General features: G+C 39.5%; 1 protein-coding gene across 1 annotated transcript; it reads right to left on the bottom strand.

Annotated features, from left to right (window-relative positions):
• Nucleotides 1–1774: 1774 nt before the first annotated feature.
• On the bottom strand, nucleotides 1775–22359 carry calb2a (calbindin 2a). Its single transcript, XM_063477726.1, has 11 exons — nucleotides 22151–22359; nucleotides 17881–17957; nucleotides 17707–17796; nucleotides 15719–15799; nucleotides 12973–13029; nucleotides 9498–9575; nucleotides 7857–7912; nucleotides 7681–7720; nucleotides 6981–7034; nucleotides 4231–4302; nucleotides 1775–2541 (listed from the first exon to the last, which is right to left on the bottom strand). Exons 1-11 carry the CDS (start codon nucleotides 22242–22244, stop codon nucleotides 2425–2427), a joined length of 816 nt encoding a protein of 271 aa, XP_063333796.1. The 5' UTR covers nucleotides 22245–22359; the 3' UTR covers nucleotides 1775–2424.
• Between the last annotated feature and the right edge of the window lie 1211 nt (nucleotides 22360–23570).

Below are 23570 nucleotides of genomic sequence, written 5' to 3'. Positions count from 1 at the left end.
TTCTCATGGCTGCTTCCAGCAGGATTATGTGCCATGTTACAAAGCTCAGATTACTTAAAACGGCGTTCTTGAACCTGACAGTGAGTTCACCATACTCAAATGGTCTCCACTGTTAAGAGATCTCAGTCCAGCAGAGTACCTTTGGGGTTTGATGGCACTCTGCATGGAACCAGACAGGCATCCTGGACATGCAGCTGACAAGTCTTCAGCAGCTGTGTGATACTATAATGCCAATGTGGACGATCATCTAAGAGGGTTGGTTCCAGTACCTGGTCAAATATATACTGTGAAGAATTAAAGACGTTTTGAAGGCAAAAAGGGCTTCCAACCTGCTACTAGTAAGTTGTACCTTCTGTACAGGTGACTTTATTTAGGATTTGCTAACTTTGTGATTAATTTAACATTTGCCTGTGATTGCTACTTATGGCCATTGCCTCCTGCAATAATAAGTGAACCTCACTAAATAGGACTTCTCATCTGCTAACATTTTTTCCAGTGATCTACACGCTTTTCTTGTACAGATGCGTGTATAAAGATTTAAATGCTCCTGATTAATTGACGTGGATTTGCACCAGTTCCTCGGTATGATGGGGCGCTTGTGTGGCTGCTGTATTATTCACATTGCTTTAAAAGCATGTCAACCCGATTACAGGAGTTTTAGTAGAAATATCTTGTCCTGTCCTACTACCTCAGGAGTAACATGTCAGCTCAGCTGCAGGGAAAACCTCCTATCCTGTATTCAACTGGAGGAGTTGAATGCTTCCTGTACTGGAATTCAGCCAAAAGTTTAAGGCTGTCAGTTTAAATAATTGTTAAGGTTAAGTTCTGTAGTTATATTTTATTGCAGCTCTTATGTAACAGGCTCCGCATACATGTTTCTACTGACATTTAAAGCTTTTCAGGTACTTTTTTAGTCAAGTCAAATCCTATTAGCTCTCCTTGATGACATAATTTAGCCGGTGACTTATAAACCTCAATCAAGCCACAATAACTATTCCATCCTCAACATATTTCATCAGTATATTTGGACTTAAGTAAATTTCATAAGTCCTTTGTTTGGTGTTGACATTTAATTCCAACAGAACTGAATAAGGCTGAAAGCCAGTTACATTTTCACTTTAAATTCATGTCAGCGAGAACTGTAGGTCAGGCTGTGTTTTGTGCAGCAGTCCAGAATTACTTCTGCATCTCTAGGGAGTGGAGGATTTCTGTAATGCTGTTTTATTTTACCTATTGCCACCTATTTCTTCAGTCATTTTCATTATGCAAATGGGGGAAAGATGTTATCCTGTAAATAACAGCAGCTAAGTGCCCTTCATGATCTTTAGTCCACTAAAGCTACAGTTAAATAAAAAAACAAAACATTAGACCCCTTGCTTGCTTTAGCCTAATACTGCAGGCTAACATCAGCTGATTCCAGTTTTCGAACGTCTCCAAAGTAACTTCACTAAAGCCTTAAATTGCACACCGTCTCACTCTTGTTGGGATTTGCAACCATCGTTAATCCTTCTTACACTTCGGCTTGCGGATTGAAGGTGGGGGAGCAGGAAAAGCTGGGAGTCCTTGATAAAAATGGCCAAGCTGGTACGCAAAAGGTCACCACAACAGGATGTATCAGGCAACTGACAGAATAGCGAAACACTGCATAGCTGAAATAGGCAAGGGGAGGTCTGCATGGTATTGTACCACTCTCAGTCACTCACACAAAATCATGTCAAAGATGATTTTATCTTAAGATATTTTATTAATATTTTCAATTGACAGTATCAGCCAAAAAACAAACACTGAAAACCAAAATCCTTTCATGGCAATGATACACAAGAGTTTTAATGGAACAAGATAGTTTCAGGAGAAACAGAGATGGAAAATTAATATCAGCTCCATCACAGATTATAAATGCAATCAATTCAAACACATCTGTCTGCAGTTTTCTTTGACTATATTGTATCTAATGCAAAGTTGAAAAAGCAAGGGAACGAAGGGGTCAGTAAAGCTGGGGTTAAGGTATAGCAGTTATCATCAGGGCATTTTGGTGGCATTAGGGAGACTTTTGGTCAGTTGCAAGTCACGCACAGCATGGGCAGGGATGAGGTCAGAAATGGAAGATGTGGGAGGGTTACTAGAGAGAGCTACAGGGATTCAGATGGGTCATGATTAGTAGAGGTAAGGTAGCAAAAAACAAAACAAAAAAAACAAGGTTTAGAGAAGAAGAGCTGTTGGTGCTGACAGTGCACTTATCATTCAATCTGAACCTGTTTTACCATGAGAGAGGGGAGGGGCTTAGGTAATGATTGGGGCGGGAGGTGTCTGGCACATGCACCTGATATACATATGTTGCCACTCAGCTGGAAGTGGATGTGGTCTAGGGGAAGAGGGTGGGGCAGGCAGAGCAAATGATGATATGCGAACAGAAAGAAGGAAGAGTCACACAATTGGCTCCCTGCAGAGGACAATTTCCAACTCGCCACGGTAGAGCTTCCCTCCGTCAGATAGGCTCATGATGCTCTGCTTGTAGCCCGACAGATTTGTGGGGTCCACCTCCTGAATGAGAGACAGGGTAATATGATACACTGAGGAGGCCAAAAAGCAACATGTTATGATCCTGTAGCTCATTTTGATGAATATTCTCCTACTCTCCTCCCAGCATTAGGTTTTGATTATTTTCAAGATATTGAGGAAACTAAAAAATGTTAGTATGTTTCTGACTAGAAAACTGAATGACAGAAAAGTAAATCCAAGGCAAGTTCTTTTGTTTTGACTGTTCTATCTCTTTGAAGTTAAAAGGTTTGGAACAAAATAGTGAAAAGTGTTCCGAGTTGTATTTTAAGCATAAGAATTTATGATTGCAATCATCTTTTTTCCTCACTAAAACATTTTGTGTATGGGGCATTTCTGTAATATATTACAAAGACCAGTTTTTAGAGTATCCACATTTGCTTGCTGGAGCTCAGCATATGGCCACTCACTCATCAAAACATCACTCTGTAGTACTGCTGGCGAGGGGGAGAAAAAATCTATCTACATATCTCAGGATAATTTAAATGGGGCTCTGTTGGGCTTGAATTCAAGTGTTTATCTTTCCAAAGACTTTTTTAAACAGCTTTGGTAGCTAATGTTGAAGGAAAGACCTACTAGGCTTTGTATGGATATACAGCCCTTTTGCTAAAAAGAGCTGAGACACTCTGTAGACTATAAATGTTGCAGTTATGTGCAGTTCATTTTGCTAGAATACTAAATGCACTAAGTGAGATCTTGAAACTTTTCTGTCTCACCCTGGACAGGTTGCTAGTCGTTGGTGTATTCCACGGGACTACCACATTCTCATCCTTAGTCTGTGCTCAGTTTTGATAGAAGTCCATGCAGGCACAGGCAGGACATTCAAACTCTGCACAAAAAGGCTTAAGCCAACCAAGAGGTTCAGCTTAGGCAGGGATTTTTTAATTCTAAGACATTAATACTAACCACTGCACCACTGTGCCACCCACATTTAGTTTGATTTAATGTATGCCTTACTGTGATGTCAGCCAAAAAGTAATATACGCTCACTCTAATTAGCCTAATAAATACATCGTTGAGAGAGGCGATAAACTATTATTACCCTTAAATCAGCACCAGGCATACCATGGACTAGCAGAATGCTCTGTTTAAAATAAACTTTTAGACCGCAAACACGTTGGATTGAAGAACCCAAAATAAAAACTAAGGAGTTCAAAGGCAAGCCACATGTGGTGCATACACATATCATACAGTACAGGTCTTAGTATCCGCCAATCTTCTTCTTTCAGCTGCTCCCTTTAGGGGTCACCACAGCAAATCATCTGCTTCCCCAATCCTTAGCATCTCACACCAACCCTCTGCATATCTACATCTACATACTACATCCATGAACCTCCTTTTAGGTTTTACTTTTTTCCTCCTTCCTGGCAGCTCTATATTCAACATCCTTTCTCCAGCTTACCCACTATCCCTCCTCTGCACATGTCCAAATCAACCTTGCCTTTCCAACTCTTTCTCATGTATCATGCATATCTTAGTCACTCCAATAAAATTCTTAACATCTTCAGCTCTGCCACCTCCAGCTCAGCCTCCTCTCTTTTTATTAGTGCCCCTGTCTCCAAACCATACATCATAGCAGATCTCGCTGGCATCTTTTAAACCTTCCCTTGCACTCTTTTCAGTATGCACTAGCAGGCTGTAGGACTGATCACCTTAAGTGAACACCCATCTTACCTTCTTGTTTGTTTGGTAAAGGTCTCGTAGCAAAGCGTCCAGCTCCTGCTCATCGATGTAGCCATTTCCATCCTGGAAGGAGTCACCAAAAACATCATGATTGTAATTTTCACTTACAAACAATCATAATGGAGACAATTAATTACCGTTAATAATAATAATGATACTGTAACAATTTTACCACAGCTTTTGAAAATATAGATGCCACATATATATTTTCATTCCCTTCTTGTAATTCATTCTTTAAAGTAAAGGCAGTCTTTTGTCAACAATGTTTTGATTCAGAGCTAATTGATTTTTCCTTTCACTGCTGCTCGACTTCATTCATTCAGTATTTTGTGGCAGCAATCAGCAAATCATTTAAAAAAGACTTCCCATTCAAAACTCTGTGTACGGGGTTAGTTGCTAAGTTAATACGGAGCCCCTTTGCTAATTAATGAGCTATGTCTCACAGCCGTGTTTATAGAGTTTAGGGCCAGAAAATAAGCCCAAATTATTGGACATTTTCCCTTGGCAAGTGGCACAAAACATGTTCTGTTCATCTAGGCTCGGTCTCAAGATGACTTCAGAGCTGAGTGTCTTGCCAGTCTTATATTTTTTTTTAACTCTGGGAGATGCTCTTTGATGTTCACAAAGCCAGACTGAAGTGTCCTAGATCTTGGGAATAAAGTGTAAATTCTATTTATTTTTCCTTTAAGGATAAAAGACTGCACTCTGCAGCGCTATGGGAAAGCAGAGCAACATCAGGTATGAGCCAGTCTGTCTTCCACTCCACGCCATCTTGCTTTTCAGACATTTTCAAGTCTTGCACAGTGTGGGGCCGTGGCACTGTGAGCCACGTTAGTGTTCAGCTGACCGGCCACACTTTGCCCGGCCCTCGACCACTCGGCAGCTGCCTGAGTTTCTGCTGCAGGGGCTTGAGCTCATAACAAAATGATGAAACTAATTACACACATAAATGCAAGTGCTCCATACGCAGAGGGGGACTACATGAATGGACCGCAGTGGCTAATCTATAATTAAACATTCCACCCTGTCGTCTACTAGTGAACTAGAGAGAGTGAAGAGAGTGCAAGCCTTCAGTCTGACTCAAGTCATGAATACGCACGCAACCTCCAAATCCCCCTCCCATCGCTGCCATGGACGGCTCTATACAAATTTGCCAACCATACTACTTAGTATGGGACAAAAAGAGAGCACAAAAACACAGAGGTTGAAAAGACAAATAGCTGTTTGTTTTTATTCTTTTTCTAATCGCAATGTCAGTGCACTGACATGACTTAAGGTCATGGATTTACATGGACTGGCCTTGTGCTTCAAAGTGAACTTATTAGATAAACGGGCATTTTGCAGCCCTTCTACTTGTTGCTACAGCAGGGCACAGAAAACTATTTCCAATTTTTATTTTTTTGTTATTGACCTAAAAAGTCCTTAAGTGTCTGCATCCTGTCTTCTCATGTGTGCAGTGTAGCTGTTCTGTCATAGGATAGAAGACATGAAGCAATTATAATATACATGCTACATTTCAAAGTTTTGCATTTTGTAGTTTCATGTAGTTCACATTAGGATATTACCCATCTTTTGGTTACAAAGGGGATGAATTTCAGGCAGCAGCTGAATCACTGTTGCTGAAAAAGCAGTAAGGCGCATACTTTAATTTACTTTAATTAATTTACTTTCACTACTCTATTTCATCACTAATATAAATCGGGGAAAAATTAAAAGCATTTTGAACATTAAGGTAATGCTATCAACTGGGCTAACAAGCACCAGCGCTGTGTCACATCAAACTGAATTGTTTATTTCTTCAAAAAACTGAGTCAGCCTTCTTATAGCTACTTAGATTATGGCTGGTCCCTCAGCTGTGCAAAACACACACGATACCATAAACAAGAAAAATGATATAAGCTCTCTCCCTCTCCCGTCTTGTACCATAGTCCCTCCCCACCGTTCTACTGCTAATGTGGAAAATATGCCCATTAACCAAACCACTGCTCAGCCACCCTGGGCTGTTTACAAATGGACAGGTGTGCCAAGCCTGACTCATTTCCCTAGGTAAATGAAGAGTGCCCAAGGTAAAAGACAGAATTTACATATTCATGATTTTAACAAAAAGGGATCTCCTAAACAAACAGCACTGAGTCACCCAGACAGCTTGACTCAAGCTGGCGTGTTTTTACACTGTAAAGAGTCCCACCCTTATTCAGACACACTTCCATTCTGTTTTTCTGTCATTCTGTCTGTCTCTGTGTGCACTAACCATTAATTATTTTCACAATGATTTCATGAGCATGTAACAACAGCCTGAAACCTTAAACGTTTCCCCATAGGGAAGACTCATGGGAGACGGAGTTGTCGCTAACAAAATAACTAGATATGATGAGGTTCTCGTGTGTGGTGTTGTTGCAGATGCCAATCTAGCTCAGAACACATGGAGGAAATCCCCGGGAGAGCTCCCAACGTTTCAGAAAGACAGATCAAAGAATCCATTCTTGCCAAAGCAGTAAAGCAGTTGTTCTAAAACTTTTTCTGACATATCCTTCTGAGACTGGAAAACATACCCCACAACCTACAATTATTATCAGTCATTAACGATAAAAAGAAAAAATCAAACTTGGTTTTTAATTAAATAAAAGACAGCCATATAGTTTCATCATAGTCTTGGTTCTTTTTCTTTTTTGATTTTTCTTTTAAAAAAAAATCACATTTATTGAATTTCAGTTTACCACTTTTGATAACATGTCACCTACCTTGTCATAGTATGTGAAGATGGCATTGAATTGCTCAGAAGTCAGCTTGACACCCTGTAAACACAAGGTTTCACTTTAATTACAAGACTACAAAAAATCAAAAAAGACATGTATCTGTGCAACTAACTCAGACCCAGTATACTTTGTCTTCTGTCACTTATGAACTCCTACTGTGGTGTATGCTCATATGAAACATGGTGAAATTTTCAAATAAGGAGGGCAGTTTATAGTCAACTAATTGCTGTTAGCCAAAACCTCAAGCTTGATTTCACACAGAAGTCTTCTCTACATCTGACTCTGTATGTCAGCTGAGGATGGATATCTCTAATATGGTCCGGCACACAGCTCTGTCTCTAAGCAGAGAAGCCCCGCCCACAGCCTGTTCCACCCTGTCAGTTATGAGGGGCAGCCAATCAGATAAAAGTTGGCTTCAAGTGGAAGGTGCTACAACAGCTTGTTTCAGACAGTGGATGAACTGATATGAAGCAGTAAGACCCACTATAATACATATAAGGATTATTTTAAACTGTGAATTATACAAAGATAGTCTTGAAGAGTCAATGAATATCTCCTTTAACCATCATCAAAAACAGGCCTGTGAATCATAAATTACAGTGCATTATGTAATTCAGTGGCGTTCTCCGAGTATAATATATCATTTCTGTTTTGCTTTTATTTCAGCCCCATGTTTGTCCCCTACCTGGAATTTCAGCAGGAAATTCTCCTGTACAGGAAGAAGCCTGTGGCAGAGAAGGACTTCATTAGCGGACACAGTTGTTGTCAATTATTCACGTTCTTTGACAGTGAATGAGCATCAGTGGGCAATGTGCTTCAACATTTACACAATGAGCAGAAACAAGCAAAATTACATATTACCTTGCCATCTCTGACAGGCCCAGCTTCCCATCTCCATTCAGATCAAACATCTTGAGCTACAAAGCAGAAGTAGAACAGAGGAGAAAGTGAAAGGAAGCTTTTTATAGGTATACTCTGTCAAAGTAAAGGTAAACATGGTCCCATGCATTTCATTGGCTGAGACACTGAAGGAGTAGCCATAAATTTATGATATATTCACCACTTCTTTTTTTCCTCCTTAATACCACATGTCTAACAGAGGAACACTAAAAGCAGCGGTCTATAAACCTTGCTTCAGTTTTTCAGCCAGTGTGGCAGGTTTTCCTTACACAATAAGTCAGAAGGTTTAGAAGAGAGTTACATTGGAGGAAAAGAATAATAAAATGGAGACTTACCCACTCTTTCGAAGAGTGTTAAATGATTTATTAAATGAAAACCTAACACACAGTAAAAATACCTAGGAGTTTTGCACTGTTGTCAGATGCAATAAGGCATCTTGATGTCACTATGGTCTATGAAAATAGTGATGAGCATTTTTATTGGCTGAACAATTAACCCAAAAAATAACTGACGGATCACTCAAACTACTTCCAGAGGTAACGTGGGATGCATTTGACAACATATCTGTGGTCTAATTTGTTCTGAGTAACAAGACAGGAGGAAAATATGTCACTATTGAAGGTTTGGTGTTTTTCCTGGACCCTTCTGGAAGTCAAAATTTGGACTGTACATATGTCATAACTAAATGTAATAAGTGTGTGCATAAAATCTAAGAACATTTGGTCAGCTTGATTCTTTGGAGACTGAAGGTGACACAGATGTGAACAGCGATGTGTGAATCTGATTGCATAAGTAGAGATCATGCATGGGTATTATGCCCGTTGTTGCTGGCAGTACTGTATTATTTACTCTTCATTAGGACAGTGATGTTTGGTGAGTGTAAGCTAGACTAATTTTAGTCATCAGTTTACACCTTATACATTTTTCATAAATTAGCAAAACTGCCTGCATCATAGCAGTATGCTGATTAAAATTACTAATTCTTTACATTAATCTCAGCCTCTGTTTTTTTGCTTTATCTCTAATATTTCCCTCTGCACTAGATGAAGTAACAATAAGTTTATCTATGAAGAAACTGCTTCAGAAAATTAGGTCAGCTCAGCTCTGGGGCTTCCAAGAAGAAGCAGATGTTAGCACATCTGGGCTGCAGTCTCACAACCTGCAGGACATGATGGGTCACAACCAGTGAGCCGCACAGGGCTGCAGCCACCACTATAACAGGCCACTGAGTACCTCCACAAATTGCTAAACATATGCCTTTTATCACAAATGTATACAGTTTAGTTTTCTTCTAGTGAAGCAGCTTCTAAAGATTGCATTCACAATCAGAATTTCATTACTGTTTTCTTGATATTTTTCTCCTTATTTTATACTACTGAAAGCATTTCCTAAGATGTTGTGTACAAGTTAAGTCTTCCTTTGCACCACAAAGCACAATAGATGGGTGGAATCGCAAAACTTTAAACTGTCTTACTCTCTTTGAAAAATTGCATTTTTCATAAAATTGTCAGCTTTTTGTTTCCAAAGCTAAGTGTAAAGTTTGTCCAGTTAAACTGAGCTTGTGCGATTGAGTGTTTGAATGTGCAAGAGAGCAAGTCTTACTATTGTCTGTGTGTACTCCTGCAGCTTCTGCTCGTCGTAGTGTCTGTTAGCTTTCTCCAGCAGGTCTGACAGAAAGCCCTGAGGACAGAGACACACAGGGTGCTTTTCATTATGCTAACTTGTGCTTCCTTGTATTCTCTCTCCTCCCATGAACCAAAAATCATTGGCCATCATGAAGGATCTTGCAGTGCCCTAAAATGCATGTCTGGGTGATGAGGAGTGACTGGAGAGAAGGCTTTTGGAAGAGCTTTTGCAATTAAACATATGCGCATCCTATATGGAAGAATTTTATCAAATGGCGTGACATGAAATTCCACTACTAAAACTAAGCATTCAGCAGCTTTAGCTCCTCCGCCTTTATATCTCTTCGTTTCATCTCTCTCTTATATCCAGGAGGAGCTAAGAAGCGAGAAAGAGACACGAGAGAGTGAAGCGAAGAGGCATAATGAAAAGCACCCATGGATTAGTAAAAAGAGCCAGCGGCTGTGCCTGGTCTTTCATTAAGCTGAGGCAAAATGTCCAGAAAACAAATACAGAGATCTTAGATAAAGATGCATTTACACTTACTTAACATATGCTAACAGTCTGAAAAACTTAAAACACTCAAAACATCTACAATAAGCCCTGGAGAATATAACCCTACTATATCAAAAAAACATAAACTTGCAAAATAAAGTTATATTAATGAGAGTTGAAGTTTGGGCTGGCTGTTTTTTTTACCATATTTGACAAAGAAAAAATGTGAAAATTAGGTATGGAGAGAAATGCAAGAATAAGAGAAAAAAATGATGAAAACGGGACAAAAAAGGAAGAAAAAAACTGAGACACTGAATTATTAAATTATATTTTGATTTATTGGTTTATCTGGTGTTTTGTTTTTGAAATCAGAATTGAAGAGTACATGTAGAGCAGCAAACACTACAATTCCTTCTGAAATTAGCACAGTATAACATCTTCTATAAATAAAGTACTCCAGTAGCGTTAGACCAAAGGTATCAGTTATGCGCTACTTGAGTCAATATTTTCCGCGTCTGCTCACAATTATGTGGTGAGACACATGTCTGCTTCCTGAGATCTCATCTGCACTTTTTCTAAAGCTTTCAAAAAGCCACACCTGAGTAACTCATCTGCACCTGGTCAGCTGGAAGAGATCTTATTCCCACAACTACCCGAGCAGCCAAATCTGTACACAACGAGTAATCACTGACCCCAATTAATCCGCAGCTTGCCACTGTGGTGCACTTTCCTTTATATAATTTGACAAAACATTTCCTAGAGGTGTTTGAATGACTAACCTTTGTGTAATCAGTAAAGCTTTTTTTGTATCTGAATCCTCACTACATAAAAAGAAAAAGAAAACACTTGAGGTCAGTGGGGAATTTCCTGTGAAGCAGACATTTATCTCTCCTGAGTCAAAAGTACTTCCCGGTTTGGCTCATCCATATGCTCACATGAATTGAAAAAAAAAGATGACACACTGAAAATATTCCGTGGCAAACAATTTATACATCTCAAAAGAATGCCACATTCAGTTATAAGAAAAACATAAATTAATGTGACATTTCTACTTCTATCAGGTATTTAAAGTTATATGATGGGCAAACAGTATCTATGTTTGCTTCCTAAATGTATACTAAACTGATTATTAATAATTGATGGCGGTTCGAGCTTCTGGGTCATTTGACTCACAGGACTCACAGGAAACTCATTTTGAGTTTCCTGTGTTTTGGTGAATATGCTTTATGGTGATTTAAGGTTCATTGGTTAGTCTTGAGTTTATTTTATGTTCTGAGTTCCTTGTATTCCCAGTTTAGTTTCTTGTCTGTTAGGTTCCCCTTGTGCCTTGGTCTCTCCTCTGTGTCCTCTATGTCTGTCGTGTCATCTACGTCTCTACCCTCTCTGTGTCTCTTGTTTCCTTGTTCCCCAGGTCCCAGTCACGTCTTTGTGTTTTGTCTCCCCTTTCTGTTTACATGTGCCCTCCTGGTGTTTTATTCCATTCCCCCCTGTCTGTCATGTGCAGTCATGTATGTTTTCCCCAACCTGCCTCGTCTCTCTCTCTCTCCCTCTGTGTCTCGTCTTCTTTAATTGTTTCTGTGTTTCCCTTATTGTGTCACCTTCCTTTGCCTCCCCCTGTCTGTCTTGGTCTCCTGTCTGTTCTTTCCTCCTGGTCCTATGTGAAGCCACGTACTTGTAATGTTTCCTGTTTTACTTTGACAGTGTTGCATCCTGTGTTCAGTGTGTTCGGTTTTGCTTCATCCTGTGTCATTATGTTTATTCACTCCAGCTGTCTTCCCCTTGTGTTTCCTCTTCCCTCGTTACCCTGTTCTGTATTTATGGTGTGAGTTGTCACATTTCACACCTTGTTTTATCTGCGTTTGGGTCCACACCACTCACCGGCCATTCAGCCTTGACACATAGTGAGTGTGCAAGAACGAGGGCTGTATCCTTCTCTTTAAAAAAAAAAATTAAGCCAAAAGCTGTAGTTCCTCTTGTGGCCACTTGAGGCTGGCTCCAAAAGTGAGTCATTTTGATCAAAAACTGTTTTGGTCTCTTAGCTTATTTCCCCTTGATCAAAACTACAAAGATGAATTTTGTCAAAATATATGCAGTTAAATCAAAGTTCACCTTGTTAGAGATGTTTATACTGACAGGCTGTAGCTGTTAGCTATTTACTCAAGTTAATTCAGGTCACTGAACAGGATTTCTCATTATTTTAAACTGTGCTCATGGTGCTGCTGCTTTTTGAATCAGTTTTAAATGTAATTATATTGTTTCTTTAAATTGGATTGTGATGCAGTTTTGAAGAGTGATACTCTAAAAGCACCTTGATAATGAAGCTAGCATCAGCTCATAACTTTGTATTTGGGGTTTGTTAGCCAAATTTGGTTGCTATGAGCTTCAAAAACAAAAAACAAAAAAGCATTAATAGACTGTTTAAAAACTAGCCATAATCCCAAAATCAAAGCCTAAAACCAGACTCCATAAACAATGGGTTACGCTAGGTACACCCATCTTTGCTATACAGTCTATGATAATGACACAAAACATTTTTTCCCTTTGATTTATTTGATACCAAAAACAAAGCATGCAGGTGTGATGCAACATTTAAATATACATACAAGTATGCATACAATTAAAGATATATTGTATATATTTAAAATGTCCATAAAATGTTGAAATGAAAGGTGTAAGAAAATACAGAGATTAAAGATTTTCGGGACATGTGCAGCTTCCTAGTTCATACTATTTGATAATTACATTTTAGGGGGTGTGCTCTGTTATTGTGTGTGTTGATGTGCAAATGAATGTGTGTAGGGGGAGAAAAGAGAAAAAAATGCATAAAATAAGTATGACAACAGGTTAAAGCAATATTTGTAATAAATGAGACACTGCATGTGACTGGTCACATATGATCAAATGAATAAACATGTGTCAGTGCTTCTTAACATTTGATTTAATGCTGTTGAGAATTTACCTTCAGTTCATTTGCTTCAATGTAGCCACTGCGATCTGTATCATATCGCCTCCATGCCTAAAAAGAAATCAACGAAACAAACTGAAGCAATCGATTGAAAGCATTTTCTCAGCTCAAAAGCACAGAGAAGCTCGTCTCCAGAGTGATTTACATTCTTTCCCCTTGAATAAATCCTCTCTGATCGACTCCCTGCTTACTCTTTGACTATGCCAAGGGTTTGCCTTTTTTCTCTGGTGCACAGCAGAAATCGTTCCAGAGCAGCCGACCACAAAAGCCTGGAACATCACTGTAATCATACAGTTTTCAATACAATCCTATTTGCCCACATACAGAGCAGAGGGCAACGATGGACAAAGAGAGGGAGGGGAGAGAAAGTCATTTTAATGAATGTTTTAATCTAGCAGCTGTCCCTGTCCAGAGAAGGGCTCCTTATCAAAGATGGATGGCCTTCCCCCTTCTTGTTCTCCTCCTTCTCCTCCCCTCTCTCTGCTCCTCCTCTCCTCCTCTGGGTTCTACAGAGAGGAGCTACAGTGGTGTTATCCATTATATATGACTCTGAAAATAGAAGGCTCCGCTTCCTCATTCTAACCCTTTAAAAACCTCTCTGCCCCCTTCCTCCTCCCTGCACCCTTCAGCAAAGACTGATTAATCTCCCCTCTCTTGTTTTATGCTCTCAAACTTTGGCTCTCAACTTCCCATCGACATTTCATTTACGTCTCCTCTGTTCCTGCTTTTGCTCGTTTGCCCTTTGTATCCTTCTCTCTTTGCACACCTTCTCTTTCATTCATTTCCCTTCTCTCATTTCATTATTCCTTCTCAATATGACACAAGAGACAAGGACAGCCTCTTCCTCACATGTAATTGGTTTCTAATTGGCTTCATTTTTTCCATTTAGCAGATCTAACATGAAATCTGCCATTTTGTCTCATCTTCTTGAGATATTTGGTAGAATAGATTATTTTCTGTTTCTGCTACCTTTCAGGATATAAATCTATATTGGTCTCGAGGGTTTTTTGCTACTTCTCTTCACCTATTATCCAAAATTCAAAGTGCCACTTAAACTTCAGAAAATGTTTAGTATAAATGGTAGCAGAGTTTCTCCACTTTCCACTTTTCCATTTAATAATATTGTGAGACAAAAGTTTCCCACAAATTTGGGTAAATGTTGATTTCTGTTTCTGGTCTCTATTGAATTTCAACTGTGTGAAAGTGCCTCCTGTTAATTCTATCTGCTAGCAAAAAACTGTAAAATGACTAAAGGCTTCTGTTTCTGACAGACTGAGGAAGCAAGAAGTATTTTTTTAGGAACTTTGAATAAAAAATGTAGTTTTTCAGGAGAAACACATCGATAGTGACTGTAAGACATGAGATGGTTCTGCCAGACGTTAGACCCTTAGGTTCCTCAAGAGTTCCTCATCCCTGCCAGGTGCGACAGATGGCTGCCCCAACCCCCCCAGGGATGGTTCTGCTGGAGGTTTCTTCCTGTTAAAAGGGAGTTTTTCCTTCCCACTGTCGCCAAAGTACTTGCTCACAGGGGGTCATATGATTGTTGGGTTTTTCTCTGTATGTATTATTGTAGGGTCTGCCTTACAATATAAAGTTCCTTGAGGCGACTGTTGTTGTGATTTGGCGCTATATAAATAAAACTGAATTGAATTGAATTTAATAGATGCTATTAGCAGAAGGAATGGGGAAGCTGTGAGACTTAAAATGCAGCAAGCATCATCACTGATAAGACAAATATCCAATGTCTTCATATGTTTATGTAAGATAAGCAAAAGTTGTATGTTTATTATTTGCAAGTGTCTCCAGAAAATAATCCACAGATAGTATTAGCCTTTTACGGCTCAATTTTGTTAGCATTTCAGTTGTATACTGTGGGGGTGATTGTTTTCCTTCCTGTTGGGCATGGTTTTCACCATGAAGTTACTAAAGCTTTTTCCATTTTTCCAGCACAGCCAATGAGGAACTGGCAGAAAATGTTCTCACTCCACCATCGGTGATTTAGAGTACAGCATACTTCTCCAGGCAGCAAGTGAGTCGATCAGAAGGGTTTCTTTTAACTAGTAGATAAAGATACTTTGGTTTTAATGTGTTTTATCCTGTTCTATTACGAATCACAACTGAGACTGTCAGCTCCTCTACAAACCTCTTTCACTTTTACTTACACAAACAACCCACAACTGCTCTGTATGAGGACTCTTAGTTATTTACATCAACCAGTTACTGAGATGGCAAAGGTAACAGTTCACATAAACAAATAAAGTGCTGTTTCTGTGCCCCACATGAATTTGGGTGATGTTTAATATGCAGTGGGCATATTATTATTATTACTATTCACTCCTCCTTTTCTCTAAGCCATCTTTTTGTTATATATAAACCTTTAGCACACACATTCAGCCATTTGTCATTTAGACCAGCAGGTTATATTCCAGATTAATCCTGACTAACACACCTTCAATTTATACACCTTCAACCATTCATAAAGAACTGATTCATGAAATTAACTGTTAGGCAGAGAAAATGCAGGTAGCCAGCCCTCCGAGGCTGACTGACTCTGGCCTATAACTTTATGGTTGAGTGAAGTAAGTACGCCCTGGCCAATGTTAACGGTGAACAAGAACCTCCTGTGCAAAAAGTTCAAAAGTGCCTTAAAGAAGAGATCAAATAATTAAGTTGGTCAAGAGGAGCGGCAGGTTCTTATGAAAAAAATATATGACAGATATTCTCAGGAACACACTCTTACCGCCATAAACTCAGCGCTGGAGCTGACAAACTGTCTGAAGCAGAGCAAGAAGTTCTCTTCAGTTGGAAGAATCTGGGCCAGCTAGGAAAAGTGACAGGGAAATGGGAGTGGTGAGAACACAAGATGGTACAGTTGATATTCTGGGAGAGAGTGGGGAAGCTTTTTGTCTGCAAGGCCTCAAATGGGCAACTCAGCATAAATAATAGAGAGCCACAACCTCAGAAGCACAACTATGCCTAAGTTAGAAATATTTATTAAAATACATATTTTTAGCTGTTCAGACAAAGACTATAAACTGCATGTTCACATAACCAAGTGGACTGCACACTCATTTACTTCTCTGGCAGCAGTGGATTATTGATATTGCAGAAGCCCTATTTCTCACAGCTTTGTCAAATCACTGTGAAAGTGGTCAAATCAAGGAAAACCAATATCCCAAACTGATGGTCTATAGAGAAGATCACGAAGACCGCATTTATGCAAGCAGTTAAATATTGACCAGACTTCTGGGGTCTTTATTTTTGGATCTCTGAGTTATCTGAGCTCTCTTTTTGAACCTTTTCTCATCACACACAATGAGCAGAAAACCTTCACCTTTATTTTGCAGTCTGTTTATGGTCTGATATCCAATGCACAAGTCTCATATACAATGTGTCATGTGAGCTTCTTGCCCCCAGCTTTCCATGTATGCACATTTAAGGGCAGTGAGCTTCCACAAGAAAGTCATTCTCCCAAATGTAAATGACTGGAAATAACAATCCTCCTTTGACTGTGGCAGTGCTATCTGAATTAAAGGTTTCCCAGATAAGTTAAAAATTCAAAAAATCACATGAAATAGGCCTAAAAGTGATCACAATAAACATGCAATGTAAATGTAACGCCACAAATTGTTGTTTTCGGAATTATTACATACTGAAAAAAAATGACAGGTGAAGCAAGAAACATTAATTATGTCATTACAATGCAATGTTCTGCTGGGAAACTTTGGGCCCTGGGTCTAAGAAGTGCTGCATGCGTATGTTACTTTGCCAAGTAGTAGTCAACTAAACATTGTTGCAAACCAAGCAACGCTCCATATGGCGCTCCCAGTCAGCAGCAGCCACTGCCAGCAGAACAATGTGCTCCACCACACCACAGAAACTATTCAGGAATGGTTCAAGGAACAGCTCCTTGAGCCGTTAACTTGGCACCAAAATTACTTGGCTCCAAAATTCCCAGAGCCCACTGTGATCGAGAATTCACAAGAAGCCCCACCTAGCTGAGCCACAACACCAAAATGATTCAGTGCTAGAAACCACTGGACACTCATGGAGATTCTGTGGCCTCGGTTTTCTGGGTTAAACATTTTAGGCATCAGAAGGGAGACCTACATAATATTGTGTAGGTGGTTTAAATGTTGTGGCTGATTAGTGCATCCTATTTAAGTGACCAGTAATTACTCATGCACTCTATGCTAAGTTAAGCTAACTGTCAGCGTAGTTAGTGTTTGGCTATTTACAGTAAACTTGTCAAAAAAGAGAATGTGAAATCATCCTGTCGTCCGAGCTGACAGTCGGTCATTATTGGACATTCTAGGTTCTCATTGTCTTCTTCTTGTAAGTGGGTACCCACCCTCTTTGCATTACTGGTAGTTATATCTTTAAGCTAGGCTAAGATAAACGACTTCTTTTTGTTTTATGTGGGAGCAATGATCTTCTATCTTAATCATTGTAAAGAATGCGAAAAAGCCTATCCATCTATCCATTTTCTGCTGCATATCTGAGTCCAGGTTGCGATGGTATATTTCTCAAAAAGTCAAACCAATCTTTGGTGGAGCCTAGCTGTTTCTAATCTTTATGCCAAGCTAAATTGTGAAGCTACATATAAACGTTTTGTATCAATCTTTTCATCCAAATCAGGGAAAGAAAGCAAAAATGCATATTTCCCAGGCAGTCGAGCTATTCTGTTAAATACAATCTATAAAATAAAGAGGTCCTCTGAGGCCTTACCTCTGACATCTCAATTCGTCCATCTTTGTTCTTGTCGAACTTCTGCATGAACTCCTTCATCTTTTCTCTGAATGTAGGATTTGAAGGGTCCTAGGAAACAATTTTACTCAACATAAGTGAATCCTGAGTTGTCAGTGTGTAGATATGTGATTAATTCCTGACCCCTGAACTCACCACCCCCGCTCCTCTCCGAGCCATCTCCAACTCCTTGAAGAAGTTCTCCAGCTCCTTCCCCTCGATGTATCCATTACCTTGAAACAGAGAGACCATAATTGCATGTTAATGCAACATCACAAATGGCATTGTTTTTCTGTTTTTTGTATTTTTTACCAGTAGTGCTGATGTGCAAAAAGTTCCCAAACAGAGACACGGTCACAGTGTCAAACAGATCCCATCGTTGCCTGGGTTTGCCCTGGTATTGATTCAAACACGAGCCTTTCAACAGTAACTCTCCTCCTCCCCTTCTAAAAGATTTCATTATTGACTGCCACAGTGATCACTCTTCAAAAGACTTTGTGTTCACAAGATTGCATGCCAGGAGAGGCTATATATGGGAAATAACTTTTCTTTGATATTCAAGGTGATGATTCATGGGCCGCTTTGGTTATTCAGCAGTGATCAATAGTGCATTCAGTGGCAATCTGGCAGATATTAAGCAGACGAAAATAAATGGTTAATTTAGATATAGTTGTAGCCTATATATGCTTTTTTATTTGAGATTGCTTAAACTCTGAAAGTGATATTTTGCCAAGAACAGTGTGGCTTTCTACAATCCTTTAGAAAATATCTTAACCTTGGTTTGCTGTGTGCCACCCGTCATTTTGACAAGCTGTCATAATGACTGATGGCACGAGTGTCATTTTTGTCAGGCGGCGCTTAATCTGTGATCGTGTCAATCACACTTTCTTGATTCTTTAATGACAAATTTATCTTGCGGGGGCCACAGAGTTGATTTTCATTTTTCTCTCATCCTATTTTATTCTTGTTCCTGTTGTTCCGTTGCCCTGACAGTTCCTATTCGGAGGACAAATGAGTGTGCCCGCTTCACCCAGGTAGTATGTGAACCGGTGCCAATATTCTTTCAACACTCCTGCTGAATGGCCGGACAGATGGCTCCAAACGATGTGACTAGCTGCTTCAATAAAACCCTGGAAGGCAGTGCTGCCTCATTAAACACTAACAAAGATTATTATGCCATCCACTTCCTTCCCCCTCTCTCTAACTTTCTGTCTCTCTTTTTCTCCCTCTGTCATTTTCAATCTAACTCCTTCTCTCTATTCAACTAAACTCACAACATCTTTTATCCAAGGAAATTGTGTGTGCGTGCGTGTGCATTCCTCAGTGATGTTATCAAAACTCATGAATACAAACTCTGCTGTTTTAATGAAAATGTGGGACAGTGAAATGCTCTGTTGCTGTCGAGCCTCCCTCCTGTGCCTCTTATTTGACATTTAGCACTGTAGAGAGAAATGTCCCGCTTGCTAATTAAACAGAGTAAGTATGATGTGATTAACTACAACACGAATGGCATAAAATGGCAATAAAAACAGATATATGAAATGATTGTTTGGGGATGTGCTCATATGCTCAATAGATGCAGCAATAGACCCATTCATTTGTGTAAACCACCATCTGTTGATGCTTTCGCACTCAAAAGCAGGATAAGCAAGTTCTGTTTCAAGCAGCCTTTAAATAACAACAGTATGTTTAAGGTATGAAATGCTGTGTGTGCTGCTGACTAACATCAGTATGTACAGATTGTATTGAAGTGTCCCAATTTCAGTGTAGACATTTAGACCAAATATCAAAAGCAGTATGTGAATATGCATCATTGCCAGCAGCTACATTTTATAGCTGATTTCACCTTACTCCCAGATAATTTTGTTTAAATGTCAAATATATACTTTGCACAGTGCAATGAGAACATTCCTGCCAACTTGTACTTTTGTCTTTCTGCACACCCACTTAAAGTTTGTACCTAGCACCCAGATACTGTAAAAGGTTCACGAAAACCACTTTAGACCCAAATAAACACTTTTTCATCACTAGTAAACATTTAATGCATCACTAGACCATTGGGACAAGCTGGTAAAGTGATTTTACTTCTGGTTATTTATTCTATAATCCAACCCCGACCGGGAAAAACTCTCAAAGGGGGCAGTTGTGCCAACTAAGTGCATATTTAAAGCTTATATAAAGTGCATTTGCCTTTCAAAGGAAAGTGGAGCCCTGTCTATTCAAATATTTTGTGTTGAGCTCACAGCTGGGTCAATTCAGGAAGTAGATTCTGCTTAGTGTTCCAAATTGTTTTTATCCAGGTCAATAAGAAATAATTGACAGCAAATGTGCTATAATTAGCAAACAAAACTGCAGTTGTTTCCTTTCTCAGCTTTGAAGTGACTGAATTGAAAAGGCTCGAAGGAGACAGCAGGGAAAGATGAGAGGGACGCTTGAGCAGAGGAGCTGCAAGAGACGCAATCCAGATTAGATTTGATCCCGGGCCAACCAGGGGAATATGTGGTTTCATCATCTCTAGGTGCATCGCCTCTCGTGTATTTTTATCTCGAACTCAGAGATATTTACTCAACCTGAACAAACAAATTAGCTCTCGTTTCTTTCTGCTGAGCCAGAAGATACTCCCATTAATGAGTGCAGAAATCAGACTCAGTAGCCAAATCTGTGGAAGCGTATTGGTTAAATTTGATTTGCAAAGTGGCTCACTGCAGAGCAAAATATGTAAAATACCACCGCTTAAGAACTTAAGTACCTGGGTGGTTGGACTAATATCCATACGCTGAAACCATGATGAGCAATAAGAGCCATAACAACCTTCTCTGCACAGCGGCTCATATGGAGGAGCTCAGCTGTGGAACCTCTATGCCCCACCCGAAATGTCCCTCCACCTTGATTTCCCTATGGAAAGCAGTTCAGCAAGTGTGCCAGCATCAACACACATCATGGTGACAATGAACTCTCGGGAGGATGTGTTTAAAGCAAATAGGTGTGGCACACTTGCCTCATCTGCAGGTGTGATTTGGACATCTTGGAGAAGTAGACTGTATATTTTTAAAATAATGGCCAGTTGTAACCTCATCATGTTTACATCACTGCCAGAGATTCATGAAAAAGTGAATGAGATGACAGATCTTGACTACTATTTTCAAGAGGGTTCATAATATTGTCAGTTTGATATTAGATCCCAGTTATGTGGCACATTAAAGCACACAGTGACTCTATTTTAAAATATAAAAAAGACTCTTGAAATAATTTATAGGTTTTAAAGGCAGCAACTGATGGTTTTCTCATCAGACTGCTGTATAGTCTATCCATCAGTTTGCAGAAAGCCTTCAATCTGCTGAGGAGTCTGCAGACCTTCAAATGGAATGAAAGCATCTCTAATCAGGCTTATAAAACTTTCACTACTGTAGTGACATGCTGATGAATTTGTCATAGAGACATCCACACACAGACAAAGAGTGATATAATGAGCACTGAGACAAGAAGGTAAGACAGCACTGAGGCATTTCATGACAAAAAATGCTTGTGTTGGATATTAATGGGCAAATAAATTGTCAGTAACAATAAATAAATTGTCAGTAACAATTTTGAAGTTTTCAGGAATGGCACGTTCATCAGTCCATCAGCTGTGATCGGAAACAACTCAATGCAAGCAGCAGCGCTCACAGATGAATGTAGTTTAAGGACCAATGGAAGCACAAGTTGCTGACTGCAAAATTTCTCTTAACATAGGCGTTTAAATGAAATGCCTTCATGTCTAAAAAGCGGCGCACTTCCCTGTGCAGCATGCACCAGAATTGCGCTTTAATGACATTCACATGGTGTTAGTTTACCTACCATTTAGATTAATAGATTTATCAGAGAACCAAAAACGTAAAACCGTGCCTGACTATAACTGTGACTATAAATAGATTCATTGTAAATGCATGCAACCAAAATGTATTTCTTGATTTAAAAAAGAAATGTGTTCTGAAGTTGTTAAACATGATCTAACCAGAAAATTTCTCCTTTGAGCTGCTTTATCCATCAAACAGCCAAACGACGAAGACAAAGAATAGACCACAGCTTCGGGACCTAATGAAAAAACAGTCCCATATTCTTAAAATCTCACTTTGTGAGCTGCAAAGACGGCTCATAAGAATTTCAATTTCTTCTTCCTCTTCTTCTTTTGAGTTTTTTAATCTTTCAAATCTCTTAAGTGTCGTTCTGCCTGCACAATCTAACTTTTGCGCGAATATCTTTTTTTTTCTAAGCTTAACGGTTTTAGGCTGAAAAGCATTTCCAACCTTTTCTTTGCATTTTCCATCAGTCATTAAATCGATGACTTCACACACCAGTTGTATCTAATCAGCCTGTCATTTAATATTTCATGAATTTAGAGTTAAAATAAACTTTTAATTTCTAAGGAGGGGAAATAAAATCCTACCATCACTGTCGAAATGTTTCCAAATGTCGAGGAACTGGGACGCGGTGACCTCGGCCAGGTGCAGGTGAGGAGGCTGCTGAGCTTTGTTTGCCATGATGCTCTCGACCGATGCTGCTGCAAGTCAGACGCGACAAAAATCCGCTAATAACTTTTCTGTGTCTTCTTCAAACACACCCCACACTGTGGCCCCAGCGCGCCGCCCGCCGCTTTTTAACCTCGGCGCAGGAGCGGTAGCACCGCTGCACGGCCACTGGGGGCGCACTGCCACCGACAGTGTACGTCTGACTCAGCGTCCCAGCGTATGTGCTTCCAAGCTTGATGTAGCTGTGTGATAGGACGTCTTGGGCACTGCAGTAGGCTGATGAGTGTGTGTGTATGTGTGTGAGAGAGCGGGAGAGAGATGTAGATAGTGAGCAGATTGACTTTTTCGCCATTGTATCATCATTCATCTCAGATCCCGTGTGTGTGTTTAATCTGTTGCAATGCATACATGCAAGCTCACGCATTTCTGTATGCAGGGGAAAGGCATACGTGTGTGTGTTCTCCTTCCCAGCGTGCAGCTCCCCGAGCCTGTCTGTCAGTGCGTGAGGCTTCACAGACTTAATTAGAACTCACACACTAATCACATTTCCCACACCGCCTCCAGCCAGCGGTGATTAGCCCCCATAACAAATGTAAATTCTGAAAAAAAAGGGGGATTTTCATTAATGGCCAGTCTTGTGTGCAAAGCAAGACCACAGATCCTATTAGCGGAATGAGGCTTGGAGGGAAAAAATGGACTCTTATATATTTCTTTAACTATTTGCTGCAAAAGGTGATAATATTCAAATGAACTCATAACACCATAATGAACAGGAGGGCAAGCATCCCCAGAAGCATCTTCATGCTGCTGGATGAAATGTGTAAGAAGAAAGCTTATACACATGAAGTAAAGAATATTTCCCTTTCGTACTCAGTTAGACATGGGTCCTTCGAGCCTTCCTGGCAGATGTCAGTCAATACTTTAACAGCTATTATTTTTAAAGTGTAAAGTAGTCAGTAGATGTAACTACAACATCAACAATGTCTCTTTTTCATCTTGTTGCCAAGTGAGTCATGCCAGTACAAGCACAAAATAAAGCTTATGGGGCAGAAATAATTTAAAAGACTGCAGTCTAGTTAAGTGATTAACTGAACTTTTCCTTTTTCCTGCTAAAACTTCTTTAAACACTAGGACTGATTCAATGAGGATCTTTTTCATATCAGTTAAAAAATAACTTAGTTATTATTTTTTTGGTCACTTAAGGACTTTTTCAAACAGGAAACTGATATATAAACACTTTTTAAAGATCAGTATCTGAAGTATTTAAACAGATAGCAGACTTATTACAATAATAATATTCATCTAACATCCCATTTTGTGCCACCTTTGGATACTTTG

This window comes from Pelmatolapia mariae, linkage group LG7, assembly GCF_036321145.2.
Source record: "Pelmatolapia mariae isolate MD_Pm_ZW linkage group LG7, Pm_UMD_F_2, whole genome shotgun sequence".
NCBI lineage: Eukaryota > Metazoa > Chordata > Actinopteri > Cichliformes > Cichlidae > Pelmatolapia > Pelmatolapia mariae.
Note: the sequence above shows the minus strand (reverse complement) of the source record. Positions and strands in the feature narration are given on the sequence as shown.